General features: G+C 45.1%; 1 protein-coding gene across 1 annotated transcript in view; it reads left to right on the forward strand.

Annotated features, from left to right (window-relative positions):
* LOC119450047 (transmembrane protein 131-like) overlaps nucleotides 1-19,377 on the forward strand; it is an 87,792-nt gene that overhangs the window by 47,161 nt on the left and 21,254 nt on the right. Inside the window, 7 exon segments of the mRNA XM_037713401.2 lie at nucleotides 251-446; nucleotides 2,878-3,273; nucleotides 4,098-4,683; nucleotides 5,257-5,522; nucleotides 14,616-14,737; nucleotides 15,954-16,052; nucleotides 19,033-19,212. Of these exon segments, the coding sequence (XP_037569329.1) occupies nucleotides 251-446; nucleotides 2,878-3,273; nucleotides 4,098-4,683; nucleotides 5,257-5,522; nucleotides 14,616-14,737; nucleotides 15,954-16,052; nucleotides 19,033-19,212 (1,845 nt within the window).

The raw sequence follows: 19,377 nt of genomic DNA on the forward strand, positions 1-19,377 counted from the left end.
AGTGTCTTTCATTGCCACGCTGACTTCAGGCATAAATAAATCTAAGTAGCTGTGTAATGAATTGGTAATGCTGACTTAGAATGCTTGCATTGACTCGCAACTTTAAAATAAAAAATCATTTTGCCCTCTACAATTGCCTCTATGAGAGTATTCACAACCGTAACATTTCACTGAAATATAGCAAAATTCTGACAGTTCAGTGCAATCTCGAAAGTGGCACCAGCGTCTGCTAACCTTATTCTTGGTGTAGGCACAAGAAGCGTGCGCCTGTCACAGCCCAACTTCACAGTACGACGAGGGTTCACAGCCCGCAACACCGGCCAACTTCCCGTGTTTGTCCAAGGGTTCTACATCAGTGGCAAGCCTTGTCAGGGATACGGCTTCAGGGTGTTGGACTGCCACGGCTTCGAACTTAAGCCAAATGCCACCCGACGCATCGACATTGCGTGAGTAGATCTGCCATGTCATCAAGCCACTTCCTACTGCTCATGTTCTGCACTAGCATTGTAGTATATATAGAATAAGAACAAAACCAACTGGGAACATAGGTGTTTGGGCATTTGACCGGGATTGCGTTACTGCACAGTAACAACCGGAAAATTACTGTAACGGAGGATAACATGAATTATATATCCATGATGATGTCTTTGTGTACTCTGGAAACTGCATCTCTCTTGCAGATGGAATTTGCATCCACATGCAGTTGTGTTCAAAGTTTGTCTTCAACTTGTTTATGACTGGCTAGAATTTAAACATACAATGCAGTCCACTGTTATAGGGAGCGTGCTAGCGTCGAGTTTCGCATTTCGAAAGTGTCGAACTGTGTGTGCCAGCAGTAGTAGTGTTGATATACAGAGTGCACATGCACAGGGAAGTAAGTGGAATTTCGTTGACACGATTCTGCATAATACGTTTCTCGAGGATAATACATTATTTTATATTTTCCTGGCCAAACTACCATAGGAGCAATGTATTTTCATATGGCTTTTACAGTTGCATTTTCACCTGAAATTGGATAATACAACTGAAGAAGTGGGTATTTCTAAAGCTCGTAGATTTATATTCTAGTGTACTAGCTTAAATAACATTCCAACGACCCACGAACGTGTTAAGCCCCAGCCACACTGGAGGAAAAATGCATGCAGTATACCGCCAGCAGTAAAACGCTGCTGCAGCAGTGCAGCCATGCCAGCTGGCAGTGCGCCACTGCTCAATTGAGTGAGGAAATGGCGGCTCTTTTTTTTTTTTTTTTTCGAACATTGAAAAAAAGGAAGTTCAGCACAAACTTACGAGCCACTTCAACGTTGCTGTATAAAAGTGCATTGGCTGCGGTTCGTGTGGAGTCGAGTGATGCTGCTCCTCATAATGTGTTATGCAGAGCACTATCACTCAACTCCACACTGAACCGTTGCTATTGAGTTTGTCTCCGAGTATGCCTATTTTCGTACTTTTTGGAGCTTGCTTAGACAGTACGATTTTCAGATGATACATTTTATTTTCTAGTTCCTGTGATGATCATATCAACGAGATTCCACTGTAGCTTGCAATAAAGCTTCGCACACTAACCCCCGTATTCTAGAATATTTCTCCACTCAATACTCCACCTCATCTGAAGAAAGTGGATGGCGGTGCAGCCCTTCGTCAGGAGTGGTCATTGCGCTTCATTGACACTCCACGGCAGTTCTTGAGCAGCATCTTGTTCAGTCGAGGGGTGGTGCTGTTCTAAACCATGTGGAGTGGAGGAAGAGCTTCGAATCGAGGATCGTTTGAGAGAGCAGAGGTTGCTCAAGACCTACTAAGCAAAACAGCAAATTGCATGAGCCATTGTGAAAAACTGCAAGTCATCTTGGTTTGTTGCATTTTGCCTCTTGTAAGCATGTTTCGAACTTTGTTGCCCTTGTTTCATTGGAATCTGTCATTGTCAAACGTCAACATAAAGCTGTGCGATCGAGGTTTCATTGTTTCAGTCACAAAAATTTGTTCACCGGTTCTGAAAAACAAGTCCCAGTGGATCGCATCTTCGTCGAAAGCATGTATGAACAAAATCCTGCCAGTGACTAGCAATAATTGCCTGATCAAAAGCACTGCCCTGTATGTTAAGATCTCGCAGAAAGTAGAGTTGTGGATTACACCTAATGCTAGCATCCACCGTCAGATGCCACCAGGCATATGTGTGTTGTGATCATGATGGCCCCCAAACGCTAGGATGTGTGTTTGCAATAGCACTGTGAACGACGACGCAGTGTGACACAAAGACAGTGCACTTCTTTCGTCATCACTGAGGTGCTTATAAGCTTAACGCCGGTTGGTGCATTCTTCTTCTGACTGGCCACTGATGTATTTCGAAAGATACCCACAAGCACAAATGGAGCACAGCCAGTGTAGTGTAGTTTCTGTAACAGCACAATAGTTAGTGTAGTGGTGTGTTTGGGTGTCAGCAATGTTTTCACACAAGAAATTGCATACAAATAATAAAACCTGTGTTGAAAGTTTTTCTTGTCACAAAAGCTCTAGGTGCAGGAGTGCAGTTTGCATGGACTTCATTCAGTCGAAATTCAGAATAAGATTGCTTCCCTAAATTGGGGGAAAGAAATGTATGCTATTCAGAGGAATTCAGTGAAACTAAGAATAGGAAATTTATAAAGTTACATTGCAGGTTTTACTATATCAAGCTTTGTAATACGAGCATTTGACTGTAAGTGCATGTCTTCAATAAATCATCAGTTGTGATTCAGTGCCTCTTCTTTGTGATTCTTTCTGTTCGCTCCTATGATGTTGGCTGTACTGCTTTTCAGTAGTGAATCTGAACCAATTCACTCAATGCTCAGCTTTGTTGTTAATGGGAGTGCTAACTAGACGTCTCCATTTTGCTGTCAGGTTTACTCCAGATTTCATGCTGTCGCTCGTGGAGCACACGTTAGAGCTGCAGACAAGCCTGGGCCCCGGCCGGGTGGCCTACAAGATGTCAGCGACAGTGCCACGACAGTACCTGGGGTTGTGCCAGGTGTCGCTGCCTCGCCCACGCTGGGAGCCCTTCATGCAGTGCTGTGCTCTCAGTGCTGCAATTTTCCTGCTACTCTGCGCATTGGCATATGCCTACCTGGAACGAGATCGCATCCTTCACACAAGCTTCTACCCGCTCACCACCTTGACCGACCAGGGCGCTGTGGCACACCCAACTGGAAGGCTGCAGGCATTTGACCTGCGTTCCCTGGCCGCTTCCCCTCCTGCTTCACAAGGGGTCCCAGCTGACAGCCAGAACTTAAGTGCAAGGTTTGTGGCAAATGCCGTTCGTGTAGTGAATACCCAAGCATGTTGCAATACACAGGTTTCTATAAAACAGGATCAGACGTGGTATACACAACGAGACATGAAAATGAAGTGGGCAACTCGTGTTTATTCTGTCTACTGCACATCTTTGTTTTTGAGTAACCTGTGTAGCGCAACTTGGATATGGAAGACCAATTAGCCCCTCAACAAGCCTTGCTAAGTGTCGTGAATACAGTCAGTGCTTCTACGAGAAAGTATGTTTGAATTTTCCAGATGCCTGCTTATAATTAAATGATGTTAACTACAGTCGAACCTGTTACAACAAACTGGATAGTTCTGCAAATCTGCTCGTTATTCAGTAGTTGTACGAGGTGTGTTCAAAAAGAAACTGAACTTTTGCAATAGTGCGCCAACCGGCAGAGGGAGCACGCAGCGGCTACTGAGTGCACGTAGCGACAGGTTTAGACAACAAACTGTATTTGCGGTGTTTCGCTCTGACCGTTAGTTGGCATGCTACAGGCACAGAAGTGAGCACGCGCACAAGCTGTTCACAGGATTAGTGCCAAAGTGACAATGGACCCTGCGGTGTCCCTTTATTTAACAATTATTTTTTTCTCTATCTCTCCTTAAGAACATCATAGCAGGTGATGAGACGTGGGTTTATGGCTGTGATACTGAAACGAAGGTGTACTTTTCACAGTGGTTGGGCAAAGAGTCTCCTCGTCCAAAAAAGCATGCATGAGTCGGTCAAAGATCAAGGTGATATCACGTTGGTTGTGTCTTTTTTTTTTTAATTTTTTTTGAAATTATTTTTTCTTTTCATCCAGCTACAGCAAAGCAGCAAGCAGTTGCAGCAGCAAACGCAAGAGTCATGACATGCAGCAACAGCACACAGGGCCATACAGGGTCGACACATCATGCCAGGTGTCTACCAGCAGGAGCTCGATGTCCTTATCGCGGTCGCCAGACTCTGAGCACCACTCTACACGAGACCCTGACACTGACCGGGGTGGGAACCGAAACGGTGTGCGGCGGCGCACCAATGCCAGGCAGAAGCAGGAAACTGGCGTGCAGGCATCTTTGCCATCAGCGAGGTCGGAGTCGCCAGTGCGTCCAAAGCAGGCAATGGCACCTTCAGTGCTAGTCAAAAAAGCCGTAGACGAGAGGGACGAGAGGCAGCTGGTGGCATGGTGGAAGTTCATAACTTGGTTTGGCTCAGAAGCATGGAGCAGGGAACGCAGTGTGGAAGCAGTGGCAAGTGTCGCAACTCAGACAGCGGGCGACAAGCAAGTTCTTGTTGGTGAAAAGAAAGAAGACGACAGGAAGAGCAGGCGCAAGAAAATGGTGATCGAAGAGGAAACGTCTTCAACAACGACCGAGACATCAAATGCAGATTCTGACTTGAGTGAAAAGGCAAGGTTTTTAAACTTTTACCACTTCTGATGACATGCGAAAACATTTCTCCAGTCCTCATCATTGGAAAGCAGCACACCTGTTGTCAAACTTTTTTTTTTTTCCATGCCTTTGTCATCTTCCATGCTGCTTTCCAATAATGATTGAGAACTAGCTCTCTCAACTTTCAGCTTTGTTGCACTTGCTGTTATCCTCGCATTGCAAAAAAAGAAAAAAGGGTGTGTACATGTTTTTGATGGGCCTCATATGTCTTGCAGGTATCAAATAAGTTAGAGGTGCCAAACTGAAGGATGAGAGACTTCAAATAAGAAAAGAAAAAGAAATCTTACCTTGTTGAGAGCATAATGAGAAAATGTGGGCACAAAATGTTAATGCAAATGGGCTGGGCTAGAAATGTTGGACATTTAACGTAAAAGTTTCTTAGTTGGTCTTCTGTGCCATTTTGTCATACAAACATGTGCCATGTGCTGTATTTGCTTTTTCTTTGTTTCATCCATGCTTCCGAAGAAAAGAGTGTGGGGTGACTGTATTCTAGGATCTACTCTCCTGATGTGCCCCTATTTCTTGCCGCAGGATCATACATTGTTGCATCTGCCAGATGTGTGCACATCAGCCAAGTTGATAAAAGGCAAGCGGCCAAAGCTAAAAGGTTGCGCTGAACCAGGCAGCAGCAGAAGTCTGTCTGAGGCCAGCAACCAGTCACCTTTTGGCACGCCTCTGTTTGCATCTGATGCAAACCTTGCAGATGAAAGCTTCGAGGCTTGCACAAAGCCGAAAACGCACAAGAAGACCAAAATTGAGAGGAAGAGAGCACATGACGAAGAAGTAATCAGGCCAAGGTACGTGCTAGTAGTTGCAGTGGGGTACGTTTAGGTTGCTTTATATGAGTACGGTTTACAGTTGAACCCATTCATAATGATCCCAGGTATAACTATCGCTTATAACAACCACATTTCACTGCATTTACAGTTTTTCAAGCATACCTATTGAGACTGCATCCAGGTATGACTGAACATTCTTTGATGCGTTGTACTTTTACAATGAACAATTGGAATATGGTCGTGGTAAAAAGAGAGTGCATGCAAAGTAAAAAAAATTAACAGACCAGTCCTTCAGTAGCACGAAAGCACAACAAAACTAGGTCCATGACAGTGCTGGCCACGCTCCAGTCCAGCAGCGATGAATGTGCGACCTGTGAGATGTGTGAGCAAGCACCACATGTGGATTTCAGAAACCTTGCGGAAGCTCACTCGTTTTCCAGGCACAGCCTCTTTGGCAGTTACTATGCTGTTATCAAGAGATCACGATTTGACAATGCTTCATTTGCATCGTTGCTGGCTGCAGATAACAGCTCGTGATGATGTTCTACCTTATGCACTTCTTCGTACATAGTCGGTACACTTTTAATTTGTACTTCGGAGAGCACACATCTCCTTTACCGTGGCCGTGCCTGCGCATGGCCGTTCGTGGGACTGAGCGCATGCGCATGTTCATGTGCACCTGTGCATGCCGGACAACATGCTTGTTAATTTAATTCGTAGGCGAGTGTTTACTTCAATTTATGTGGCTGATAAAACTATGAAACTTACTTTGGGTAGTTTTCTAATGCTTTCCTATTGCTGTTAATGCAATTCATCATATTTACTGCGCAGAACATTACAGTAGCTAGTGACGCATCTAAGCTTCGCCTTTCGCTCGGGTTTGTCCGAAAAGCGGTCCATGGGATTGAGAAATTTTTTTTTAAATAACCATTGCGGGGTTTTGGAGTTCGAATTTGCTGGTGTTATTTGTTATTCAAATTAATTAGAACCTTGTTTATATGCTCCCAAGTTATGCCTTATTCATGTACATTAGAACCTTGTTGATATGCTCCTGTTATGTACAGTATCCTGGCACCAACGTTTGCCATCAAGAACACAAGAAATGACCTAATATAGTTACGCTTCTTTTTTACCAGTTCATACCTTCTGGGAAGACCCAATATTTTGGCGCCAATGTTCAGCACACCGCCAAACTGCAATTGAATGATACGTTTTCCGGCCACTAAATCCCTTGTAAACAAGAAAAGGCGCGAGGCGTGCACTGTTGAGAATACAGTCGAACCCACTTATAATGGTACCGGTTTTAACAATCTATCGGTTATAGCAATGAGAAGCTGCTGCACCATCCACTTTACTGTGGTGAAATAACCCGCTTACTACAATGCCCCCATGCTGCATTATCAGTTATAACGATAAAGTCTGTCTACGGGGTGACCGTGCTTAAAGGGAATGAAATGCGAAATCATTGAAAAGAAGAAAGAAAACTCGAGCCACTGCACGCCGCTGCGCACTGTTTTCCAGCCTTCTCGACACTTCGCCAGTGTTGCACACCTCTCTCCCCGTCACCCTTCCCAGGGGTGGGACTCCTGCACCAATTGCGCCATTTTGATACAATCGAAGATTCCTGTGCCAAACTGCGCCAAACACAGAAAATTGACCGAAATTGCGCCACGCTGTGCCAGAACGGCTTCGACGTGTGTGCTCCGGCAGTGAACAGCGAGTGGATTCGTTCTCCAAAAAAGAGTGCGGCCGATCACATGCCTCAGACCACGCGACGGCTCCTCCCGCGCACTTTCTCGTGATTTTCGTGCTTATAACACTACTTTTCAGCGCTTCCGAGAAGTGGCACGCGCGGCCACTTTCGGCTGTTGTCACTGCTGTTGGAACGACCAGGGCAGCTGTATTTAGAGTGTACTAGAATACGGTTGATTGGGCTGAGTGGCGCGGCACTTCCTAGCTGAGGCGCAAAACAACAGAAAGTAGGCCGAGGGAACTGCGAGCGAACTAGATATTATAGGGAGGCGCGGGCTGCAGCGAGTTCAGCGGGCGGACGTCTCTATCCACAGGGTCAGTATACCGTAAAAATATTCCAATCTGCCTTTATGCCCATATGGGCGAGGCCTGAGCCATTTTGACATACTGCGAAGGATAATGGCGGATTTGGAAGAAAAAGTCGCAGTTTCGCCCGAAGGGCGAAGCATCGATTTCGATAGCACATTATTAGACAGCTATACGAAGTAAGGATAGTAGTTTTATCAGCCGTATAAACTTGTAAATATTGGCTTACTAACTTAATTAACAAGCACGGTGCCACACGCGTACAAGCAAACGTGAACACATCTCACTCGATGACCGCGGAAACTCGCATTATAAACGCTGGAGTGAGGAAGCGTGGCAGCAGCAGCGAGCGAATTGACCTTCCTACTGCCTCTCGTTTCAACGCGAAGTAAGCGGCGAAAACACAGCGCGTACAAAGCTGTGAGCACTTGCACTCAGTCCCCATCACAGACCACTTTCAGATAGGGCCTACGCGGCATCGCCATATGCAGCAGCCGCCAGAGAACGCCCCCCTCCCTCCCTCCATTCCCCACGTGGTGCCTTGCGCGCGACTGAAGATTGTGCGCTTCCTCCACGCTTTCCTCCCTTGCGCACGCGAAATTGAGCCGCCATCGTCGGCTCACCCTCGCACGATTTCACCCACTCGCACATACAGCATACGGCGGGCCGCGATGATGTTATCGCCCCTAGTCTTTATCCGGAACATTACGGCAACGACGAAGGCAGAGATGCGCTTGGAGTATCAATATCATTGCTATCGCAATAAAGACAGATTGGAATAGTTTTACGTTATACCAGCGCAGGGTTGATTGCGGCTCTCTGGGTCTGCGGTGACCTATCGTGACCCAGAAATAATGTTAGCGCTTCGTTTGGACTGCATATTTTGAGAACATTTTCCGGGGCACGGGAATATATACGTAGTTCGGTTCTAGTTCCACTGATGTTTTCCACTTTACAGGAAAACATGCGCCGTGCTGCCACTCCACCCACTCTTGCATATTCTATAGTATGCTGTAGCTGTAAGCAAAGCGGGCTTCTACTACCCGTTTTGTGGTGGTTTATTTTCTGTTTCATCATGGTTTCGTGAAGTGCACTGCCATGTTTCATTATACCACCAAAATTCAGGTTGGCCTGCTACAAGCTCCTCCAAAATGCAATTTTGTCTGTGCCAAACTGCTCCAAAGCACAATTTTACTTGCTCCAAAAATTGCTCCAAAATGACCCCTGCCTTCCACTTCTCCGAAGACAAATGGGCTGCGCCCATAGCTCTACGCCGTGCCACCCTCCGAAACACGAATGGACCGCGCCAACTGCGCTGATAACGCTGGGCGCTGCTCCCAGTTTGCGCGCTGCTCCCAGATTGCGCACTGGCCCATGGCTGGCCCCTCATTCTGTGCAGTTCTGCCAGCAGATTAAGTCGATCGTGTTCGTCTTTGTTGGTTGCGTTGAAGTCATTCCGGGCCACGTGGTTTCTCAGCCTCAGTTGACTCGTGTGAAACGGAAGATGGCTGATCCATCCGCTGATGATCGATTGGTAATGCACAACGTTGTCAGAGAAAAGAAAGCGCACTGCTGTAGATTTGGAAACGAAGTGCTTCTAACCAATGAGGCGATCGTCACGAAGGTGCTTGCACTGGATAGCGACAGTGACGACGACAACTGCGTTGACGCGGTGGGGCACGCTGCCTCAACGTTGTCCTCACAGGAGGTCCTGCAGGTGATTCAGTCCCTCTAGGGCTTCGTTTTCCCGAGGGACTTTCGCAAGAGAAGGATGTTGGCAAGCTTCGCATAAAGCGAGCAAGCTGGCGGACATGGGGTTTTCTTATGCAAGCCAGTGAGATGTACGTGGTGAGATGCTTGTGGCGATCTTGCCCCAGCATTTCTGCTGGATTTCTCAAGCTGAGAGGCTGTGGCGGCAACCTTCTCGCATTTTCTAAAAGGCCCCTTCTGAGGCCACCAAAGTGAGGCCTCAGTGGAACTTGCAAGTCACTTGCCACACGTGACCCCACTTTGCAGTTGTTATAGCAGTGCCAATCTTGAATGTGTAGACAGCCGTGGCTTGTTACACGCGATCGAAGAAGCGCAGGAAGCAGAGTTAAACAGTTAAACCAGTCAACACAATGAGCAGCCAGATGGGGGAAGATGGTAGGAAGGGGCACTGGCCTCCCCGCTATTATAGTTTTCTCACAACAGCTCTGCCATCCCCCTATTTAGACTTTTTTCGTGCAACCCGGTTATAAGAATTGTCGGTTATAACAAAGGAATTTTCGTTACACTTGAATATTGTTATTGCTTTTCAAACAACATTTACATTCTTTTGCTGTTCAGACATAGGAGTCAAGTGGGTTCGACAGTGGGTAGAAGCTGGTCACCGCAGCAGCTTCCCCACAATACTTGCCCACCCATCTCATGCGAAAACGCTGACATGCACTCAATTTTCTATTCTGGCATCAGCATATCTGCTCCTGGGTCATCGCACGCCACATTCACAGCTATCGCCGCCAACTCTATTGCGATATGCATCTTCACCTATCCATTTCATAGCATGTGAGGCGTAGTGCCGTTAGAAGCAAACTGCACGGTTTTAATAGGTACTGCCCAAACACTCCACCGTTCCATGCTGCAGGCAGCATGAAGTGTAATGTTTTGCTGTGGTGGCATCATAGGCATCGTATTCCTGCGTCTTCCACCAGCTCTATTTCATTTCAGTGTCCTGTCACGGCTTAAAACACTATGCCATAGAAAAACTACATCAGTCACGGGTCGCCGGCATGTGTCTCGCCTCGATATGCATCAACGTGACATGAGTCTCATCTCATGCCACCACGATTCGCGCCCAATGCGCAGATCAAAATTCCCACCAAGATGCTCTGCTCTAAGTAAGGAGCTGCTGACCCAGGCCAAATGTACCTTTCCAGAAATGCATTTGCACCATCAGCAGCGGCCACAAGGCAGTATGGGAAGTCAGAGTGCTGGCCACCGCTGGAGACTTGCCTGTTCACCTTCCCTGCAGGCTCGACGCTCTTTTCTCTCGCAGTGCCTTGCGCCTCCGCTGTCGCTGACGGTGCACGCGCATTTCTGAAAACGTCCATTTGAGGAGCGCAAACATAAGCTTGACGAAGCTAAAACGACAACGCGCGTCTCTGGCTGTTCAGAGCCTCATTAGCTCGGCACGCGTCGGCGCCTTGCGCTGAAGCAATAGACCGATCCCACCAGCCAGTTTCACGACGCCACCGCTGCCGCGGTGCATGCTGGTACTTGTAGTCATCCGGCCGCTCCAGCCGCCCGGAGTGCCTGTGCGTTCTGTTTCCGAACGATTTTTGGCAATTTTTATGGTTCGTGTAGAGCCATCGTGCGATGGGAGGATTGACCTGCTGCGTTCCTGGCTGGTACAACAACCACACAAGGGACAAAGGCAAAGGCTTCGGATTTTATGTGTTTCCTAAAGAGCGAAAGCTTCGAGAGACGTGGATCCAACGGATTAATAGGTGGTACTGGTAATACATAGCGTGAGAATACGGGGACGAATAGCGGCCGCATTTCGATTGGGGCAAAATGCGAAAACACCCGTGTACTCAAATTTCCCGGAATTTAAAAATTATTTGTCGATTATCGATTAGCTATTGATTGGCTATCGCAATGTATTGGCCACGTATTTGGGCTAGGCCAAGAACTACCAAGTCATCCGCAGCATTTTGCGGAATTTATCGATTATTGATTGATAATTGATTAGCTATTAATTAGCTATAGATTGGCTATCGCAAAGTATTGGTCACGTATTTGGGCTAGGCTAAGAACTACCAAGTCATCCCCAGCATTTTCCGGAATTTATTGATTATTGATCGATTATCGATTGACTATCGATTGGTTATCGCAAGGTATTGGCAACGTATTTGAGCTAGGCTAAGAACTACCAAGTCATCCCCAGCATTTCCAGAAATTTATTGATCGATTAGCTATTGATTGGCTATCGCAAGGTATTGGCCACGTATTTGGGCTAGGCTAAGCACTACCAAGTCGTGCCCAGCATTTTCTGGAATTTATTGATTATTGGTCGATTATCGATTAGCTATTGATTGGCTATCGTAGGTATTGGCCACGTATTTGGGCTAGGCTAAGCACTACCAAGTCATGTCCAGCATTTTGCGGAATTTATTGATTATTGATCGATTAGCTATTGATTGGCTATCGCAAGGTATTGGCTACGTATTTGGGCTAGGCTAAGCACTACCAAGTCATCCCCAGAATTTTCCGGAATTTATTGATTATTGATCAATTATCGATTAGCTATTGATTGGCTATCGATGACTTGGCGATGATTGGCTATTGGCGTTTTTATGTTAAAAACGCCGCCTAGCTTACTTAACAACTTCTAAACTTCTAGATATCGCTGTTACTGAAGGCTGCAAGTCGTGCGCGAAACCCATGTAGATAAGTAGGGAACGAAAGTTTTGGCGCCGCATTTCAAACCTGTCTCCAACAGGTATACAAATCCTATTATGTCCGTCGCTAAGCAAACATAACGTTGCAGTCACCGAGATGCACGTGCGCAAAAATAGTAACTCAAAACGACCCCGTACATCAGCATGTACTACATACAAAGCTCGAACAAATATGATACTCAACGTGTAATCAGCGGGTAACAACCGAAATGAAAGAGCAGCAGGCACTTTTCAACGTTCATCTCGCAAGCTGCAGAACAGCCGATGTAATTTCTTAAAATACATGACGATTGTTTCTCGGGCGGTGGAGTCGCAGAGATGTCTGGGAAGCTCGTGCGCAGTACTCAACGAGCGCGGACTGCAGTGGTGTGGTTGACCAGTTGACTACAACCAAGATGGTGGCAGTGCTAATTCCGGAAAAGCGGCGCATGCGCAGATCGGTCGGTGGGATCGGTCTATTTGTGCAACGCGTCACATTATATAGATCTCAACTACAGTTTAATGTCACATTTTTTAGCGACTTCAGTCCATACGTTTTCTTGGTTTATACTTTTTTTCTCGCATTCTTCTTTTCTCTTGTCTTTTTTCCCCGATACCGTATAAACGAGGTTCTGCTGTACATAGGACTTTGCCGGGACCAGCAGAGCAGTTCGAATTATTCGTTAATTCGAATTAAGAGATTTAGTATTATTGAAATTTCACTGTACTGCCAAGTTAATCAGCGATGTGTTTTAATGTTCGTTCTGCCTCTTGTTTAATTCGATCCGCCAGATAACTCACTTTCATCGGTCTGTCAGCGTCGAATTAACAGAAATTGACTGTATTTCGAAAGAGCGACGATGCTGAATTTTATTCTTTAGATTGCCAGATTGACATTACACACGAATTAGGCATGTTTTAGAGCGCAGCTCTTACACACCTGTTCCTAGGTTGAGCGTCGGCGTAACCATGCAAATGAACTTGTGCCACTGCTTGTGCATTCGTCGTCACCTTCTTCCACAATTGGCTCGTCGGCATCCCTCTGCGTAACCGCACGAACACACTTGTGCCACTGCTCGCGTGTTTGTCGGTGTATTCCACAGCTGGCTCCGATGCTGCTCATTATCCCAGCGTTTCCATACTGACCCTCCCTCTGCAAAGGCACTGATGGCACTTGCCCACTGCCAGTTGGTGCAGGGATTTCAGTCTGAAATTCTTTGCCTCAATATATCGCAAAATGAAAACATGTATGCAGCTGCGCTCCGATTTCGCATTAGAGAGTATCGTAACCATCGGACATTTCTTGTTAGGAAAACTTGCATCTACGTGTAGAAAGATGCCAGAAACAAAAATGAAGATACTCGAAATTCGATTTTCAAACCGGAGCGGCGTTGAATCTTAATTACTGACACCAGCTTCAGTGTCAGTTTCTGCACATGTTGAAGAGTTCACATCTTATAACAGTGATAGGACGATTACTTTTCGTGGAACTATCATGTTCATTATAAGCGGGTTCAACTGTACGTGTGAAAGGCAAGCCTGTAGCAAGTTGCACTGCATTACCTTGCCTCTTTGTCTACATGTGTCATGTTAAGCCTTTATGGACAAGTGTTGCTTCCAGGCAACACACCAGAAAAGTATTTTCTTGTTTAGTTTCGATTCTGAGTATGGAGTTTCTAGCTAAATGTCTTTGGCCAACACTGAGTAATAGGCAGCAAATGTCATTGATGGATTACAGCCAGGTACAGAAGATGAGGAAGAAGAAGTTTGGCGCACAACTCAATTTCTATTGATAGCACGGTAAGAGGGGAAAGACTGATGAATAATTCCTGGCTTTACTGGTATCCCAAAGGTAATGTCGAGAAAATGCAATGTACACCTCTGTTTCACATTCGACGAGAACTGTCTGTGCAAATTTCAAACAAAGCCAAAGGTGGCTTCGGGTGAAGCTTGCTTCCAATGTTCTGCCTGGTATTGCCGCAGCCCACAAGCAACTAACCCATTGCTGAAAACATTTCCGCAAAATATTGTCTTTCTTTTCGTTGAATATCCTTATTCTTTATGTATTTGGACATTTCTACGAAACATTAACATTTCCTTCGGGTATTCTCATGTCTTCTCCTTGCCAATTGAGCATCTTGAGTTTTATTTCGTGACAACCTGCATGTATATTGTGTCGATTTAACTTTGGTTGTGATTCAAAATACTTACCCCTCAGTCTCTTAACTGAATATTGAGTGAAAGTTGGGTAGCACTGATTACCTAAATCAGCTATGGCTTTTGTAGCCAGCTTCCATTGAGGAGAGTAAACTTCTAGCTGATCTTGGATTTTTGTGAATGCTTTATGGTTAATTTGATTAGAAGCTTTTTGAATGTAACATCTTGTGTTATGACATGAAGGCTTTTTTAATAATCCGAGTTTAAGGTGGGAAACCTGAATGTTGACTTGCAACTTTAAAATGTCATCCATTTTGTTGGCTGGTTTGAGATGTATGGAGAACCATCTTGCAGTTTCTAGTGAAGTCTGTAGCTGTTTTATACTGGTTCAAATGCTGCAGTTTGATTTATGCAACTTCTTGTGCACTTTTTCTAACTGCATGCTCTTTTTATTTTTTTGCGTACCACTTTTTAGCACATTGGAGCTGCCTTACAAGCCGAAGACAAGCATAGAAACCAAAGAACCACATGTACCGCGACCTGAAGTCTTAAGGCTATCCACTGAACTCAGGAAAGCAGCTGAAATTAAAATGAAAGGTAATTTGCACCTCAACTTGACAATGTCATTTAGATTAAGTTTTACTACAGCAGCAGCTAAAAATGCTTTTGTGATGTGCCTAGCCCAGGTGTTCTCATACTGGGTTCTGCGGGAGAATGACATCTTAGAGTTCTGCGAGTGGTTGGAACGAATCTGAGCCCACCCTGTTTTTCTGCATTGACATTGACCTATGACGATATTGGCCTTTTAATTAAATGGCATATTGTGACGGTCAGGTGCGGCACGTTATCACACATAATTTGTGGCTCAGGTGCGTTGGTGTCTGCGCGGAACAGTTTTGATACAGGCCACTTTGTTATTGCACTGCACGTTGGTTTCACAACAAAAACACATGACAAGTGTTCTGATGCGCGCAAGGGGCACTGCTGCTTTGCTGGGCAATGTGGGCATTTAGGCTTAGCATTGCAATCGGTATATCGATTTCGCAGACCATTTTGCAGCACGAGTGACATGTGACATTTGTCTGTGAAAAAAAACTTTTCTGCATCCTCCACTTTATTTGCATGAAGATGCCGTTTATGGTGCGCAGTGCATTGCCTTATGGTCAATGCGCGATGTGGCAGGGGGAAAAAAATTCTTGTCTCTGTGTTATCGTGAGATCCTCATCAAGAGTGATGGTCTTCAAGATGAAAGATGACACGCCGAACTGTAAACAATGGAGGTCACATTCAAGCGCAGCAGCGGTGCTCCTTTGGTTAGGTAGATCCAGAGAGGATATAGTTCACTACTTCCTCCCCCCACCTTCATTTAGTGGCACTTTGAAACGAAACTCAGAAATGGCTGCACATTCACTTGTTATCATTAGTAGCATTTGCCATGGAAGTAAGGTTTAGCATGTGTGGGCGTTATGCTATGTCAAATCTGACAGAATATTGTGCTGTGTAAGATATGTGTCCACCTTTAAACAGGCACTGCAGGAATTTTGTTATGGCCAAATAGTTCTGATCTACCAAGGGGCTTTCAAAAACATTCTTCCACATGAATGTTGCTTAGATAGAATGTTGCCTTTTGAGATTAAAGTCTGCGTGTTAGTAAATAGGGCTCTTATACTATAGTCAATTTGTCGAAGAAACAGGCCAGTTTAGCTCCATATTTAGTAGTACCTCATTGTTGCTTGCATCCGAAATTGCAAGCTACAGTACCTTTCTTTTGTGCCTTTTCATTGGATGATCTTGGACAAAATATTTTGTGCAGCACGGTCTTCTTCATTTGAGAGTGAGCCTGAATCGCACTTGAGGAGAAGCTCACCACCTCCGCTATGGGATTCGCCAAAGGAAGCTAGGTGTGCCGCAGGTGAGTAGGTGCATTCAGAGTTTTGAATAGCTTGTTACACTGTAGCAGTGGCAGCCATTCTTGGAGCTACCTTTATGCCCCACAAATGCATCAACTTGTGAGATTATTAATTGAAGTGTTTTAGATATATAATCTAACAGAAACGGGGCCCTTTTCAGTGAGAGGTGCTGATGCAAAACAGACAATACTGGGGGCTGTATTCTTGGTGTATCACTTTCAAGGATAGCATCACTTTTGTATCCCTTTTGGAAATAGCATCACTCTTGGTGCATAATGATTAAATGCACCATTGGCAGCGTTTTTATTGCTCCAGTAAGAAAACCTGCTGAGCATGATGTCACACATAAGGGAAGGAAACCTCTAAAGTGATCAACCAAGTATACAGGCCCAGATGCTACACTGCTGTGGTTTACAGTCGTCTGCTTTCGTACTGAGCTATTTTTCATGTGCACAGTCGCCATGGCACCACTATAATTGGATTTGACGAGAACTACCTAAATGCCCGAATATTCAGAAGTCTGAAATATTGAATTTGCCAGGAAATCAATCAATCAATCTGTATTAGTGGTATAATAAAAGAATACAATACAGGTATTTATGCAGAAGGAGGCCCAAAGGTGTCAAACCGTAGGCAGGACCTGTGTTAATACACTAGAAAACTGATAAAGAACATATAATAATAAAAAGCTAATTCAAAATGTTAATCGTAACAAAGACAGCGTCAAATATTTCAGTGATTACCTAGAAATCATCATGAAACACAAAATTATTTTATTCCACTGGTGGCCAAAAAAGCTCGTTAGTATGTTGCTGCACACACATATGCTTTACTGCAACCTGATCAGTCCATATTTTGACCATTGTCACGCTGTCGCCACAGGTAAATGTATAGTCAATACATGCATAGAATCTCCCATTAGCCAAACTATCACAGGTTTCTTTGCAACAGTCATTTTCATTCGTCAGCCCTTGGTACCCTTGTTGGCAAGAACATTGAGAGTGTAGTTGGCACTGTTTGAAGCTGCTTGACAATTCTGAATGACAGAATTGCGTAATAGCAATCAATTAAATTGCCAAGGATTGTGTCGCTATATAACATGTAAAGGACCAAACACACGAGGCTCGGAACTCGCACGACAAATCGCAAATAAATGCAGGCATTACAACTTTGTTAATTGACTTGGCTTGTACCTTGGTTCGGGCGCAGTCAGTGACTACTTCATTGGCTAGGCTTCGCTGCAGTCGGCTTCCGGAAGGTGCCAGCAATGTATTAAACAAAAATATTCCTATTCCTGCTTGACTCTATGGCCAAATTAGCATGTAGCCATGCAAGCGGTATCCGAATTATCGAATGGCGTGCTGTAAGGTGTTTACATTAAGTCTATGGGGCCAATGGCAGTGCCTCGAAGCTGTCTGAATAATTGAGCATTTCCGAATTATTAGTGTCCGAATTATCTGTCAGTCGTTGTAAACATAGTGTCACACCCTTCAATATTAATGCACGGCACTAATTAATGCACTATATTAATGCCCTAGGAGGTCCAGAACGAAGAAATTTGTGGTCTAGCATACTGCGAATAGCCGGAAGGAAATTTCCTTTATGCTAATCTGGCTACCAGCACTTCAGTTCCATCATCTGCTGACACCACATTGGGAGGAGAGTGCTGAGACTGTTGCCATTGCAGCAAAAAGCCAAGCGTGCAAGTGTCAGCAGTCACCATCATTGTCCTTAGAAACTTCAGAAATGAGGCTGTGATCTTGGAAAAGTGGGCAGGGGAGCTTTTTATTCTCTTGTAACTTGATAGTTTACACTGTTGACTCGTCATGGTTGCTTAGTGGCTATGGGAACGAGGTCACGGGATGAAATCCCAGCCACGGCGGCCGCATTTCGATTACATTTTTTAGCACTGTACAGAAACGGGGTGGCGATTTCCACATTGTGCCGACAGTGTTTGCATGCCATGGCAGTCGATCCTTGCGCAAACGTGGGCGTACGCACAGAACGCCTGTGGCACTGACGTCTACTTCGATGCCCTTCTATTGACGCCAGTGTCGCGGTGTGCCCACTGCACTCGCTAGATAAAGCGCTCCCATTGTGTTATGTGGGATTTTCGTGACCAGAAGAAAAGTATTGAAGGACCCTGGAAATACTTTAAAAACAACTTTAAAAACACCGGCCTAGACATACACAGCTTTGTGCATGTCTAGCTTTTTTTCTTTCCACTCCATTTTACGGTAATGCTGCCGAATGACCAGCTATATGAAAGCACTGCACCTTATTGCAGAAGTACAATGAGCCTATACCATTAACACGAAGTCTCGGAAGACAATGGAAGCACCAATTTTGTTTTTATACATTAAGCTGAATTCAAATGTGGAAGTCGGGCTGGTTAAAGAAGTTGCATGAAAGTCACAGCGTTTATTTAAAACATGAAAGGCATGAGGTAAATTTAAGTGCTTTTAGTTGTAGGGGAACATTAATTCAGCGTTTTCAGAACTGTTTTGAGAAAGGACCGTGAGTTGTAAAAGTTATAGTGGGCTATTGATTTCTTCGGCTGCCAGTAGACTTTCTGAACATCCATGTCTTCATGGGCAGTCAGCCCACAGACTTGCCCTCGTCTCTTATTTTGTTTTCATGGCATGGCACTGCACTAATTTTAGAATACAATTTTGTTGTGTAAGGTTTGTGACAGTGGTAAAGATGGATTGTGGAGTTTGTGGGTGCAGCCCCCATCAATGCCTTTTCAGTTATTCTATCACATTATTTCCATTTTATTAAGCAGGAATGCAATTATGGCACCTTGGTACTGTTCTAGCAGTTAATCCCTGGATACCTTCAGTAACTTTCGTGGTCCTTTATATCTTTAGTAGCTTGCTTCTCTTATGTAGTGTAAACAAAGCAAGGACCTCTCTCTCTCTCTTGTGGTGCTTCTGCCCTGATGTACGCTCCATGCAAGAACTTCTTTTGTGTACTTTGCAGATGATGCATTGGCAGAAATAGCCAGGCAGACGGAAAACTTTGCCCTTCAGCAAAAGAGCACACGGATGAGCCGCCCAATTAGCTACTCTGCGGCTGTGGCTGGTTCCAGCTCAGCCAGGCAATCGAGGGCACCAGGCAGCCCGCCTCGTCCTGCTGCACTTCCCACCAGCCGCAGCCCTGGTGAGTTGAGGCTCCGAATCATGGGCTCTCATACTTTTTGACCTCAAGAAACACCGGCATTGAAAAAAAAAAAAGCCAACAAGAGAAAAAAAAATTGTTCTTCAGACCTGCCCACATGCACGCATGCAACCATAAGTACTCAGTCACATTCATACTCACGTACTC

This window comes from Dermacentor silvarum, chromosome 4 (genome assembly GCF_013339745.2).
Source record: "Dermacentor silvarum isolate Dsil-2018 chromosome 4, BIME_Dsil_1.4, whole genome shotgun sequence".
Classification (NCBI taxonomy): domain Eukaryota; kingdom Metazoa; phylum Arthropoda; class Arachnida; order Ixodida; family Ixodidae; genus Dermacentor; species Dermacentor silvarum.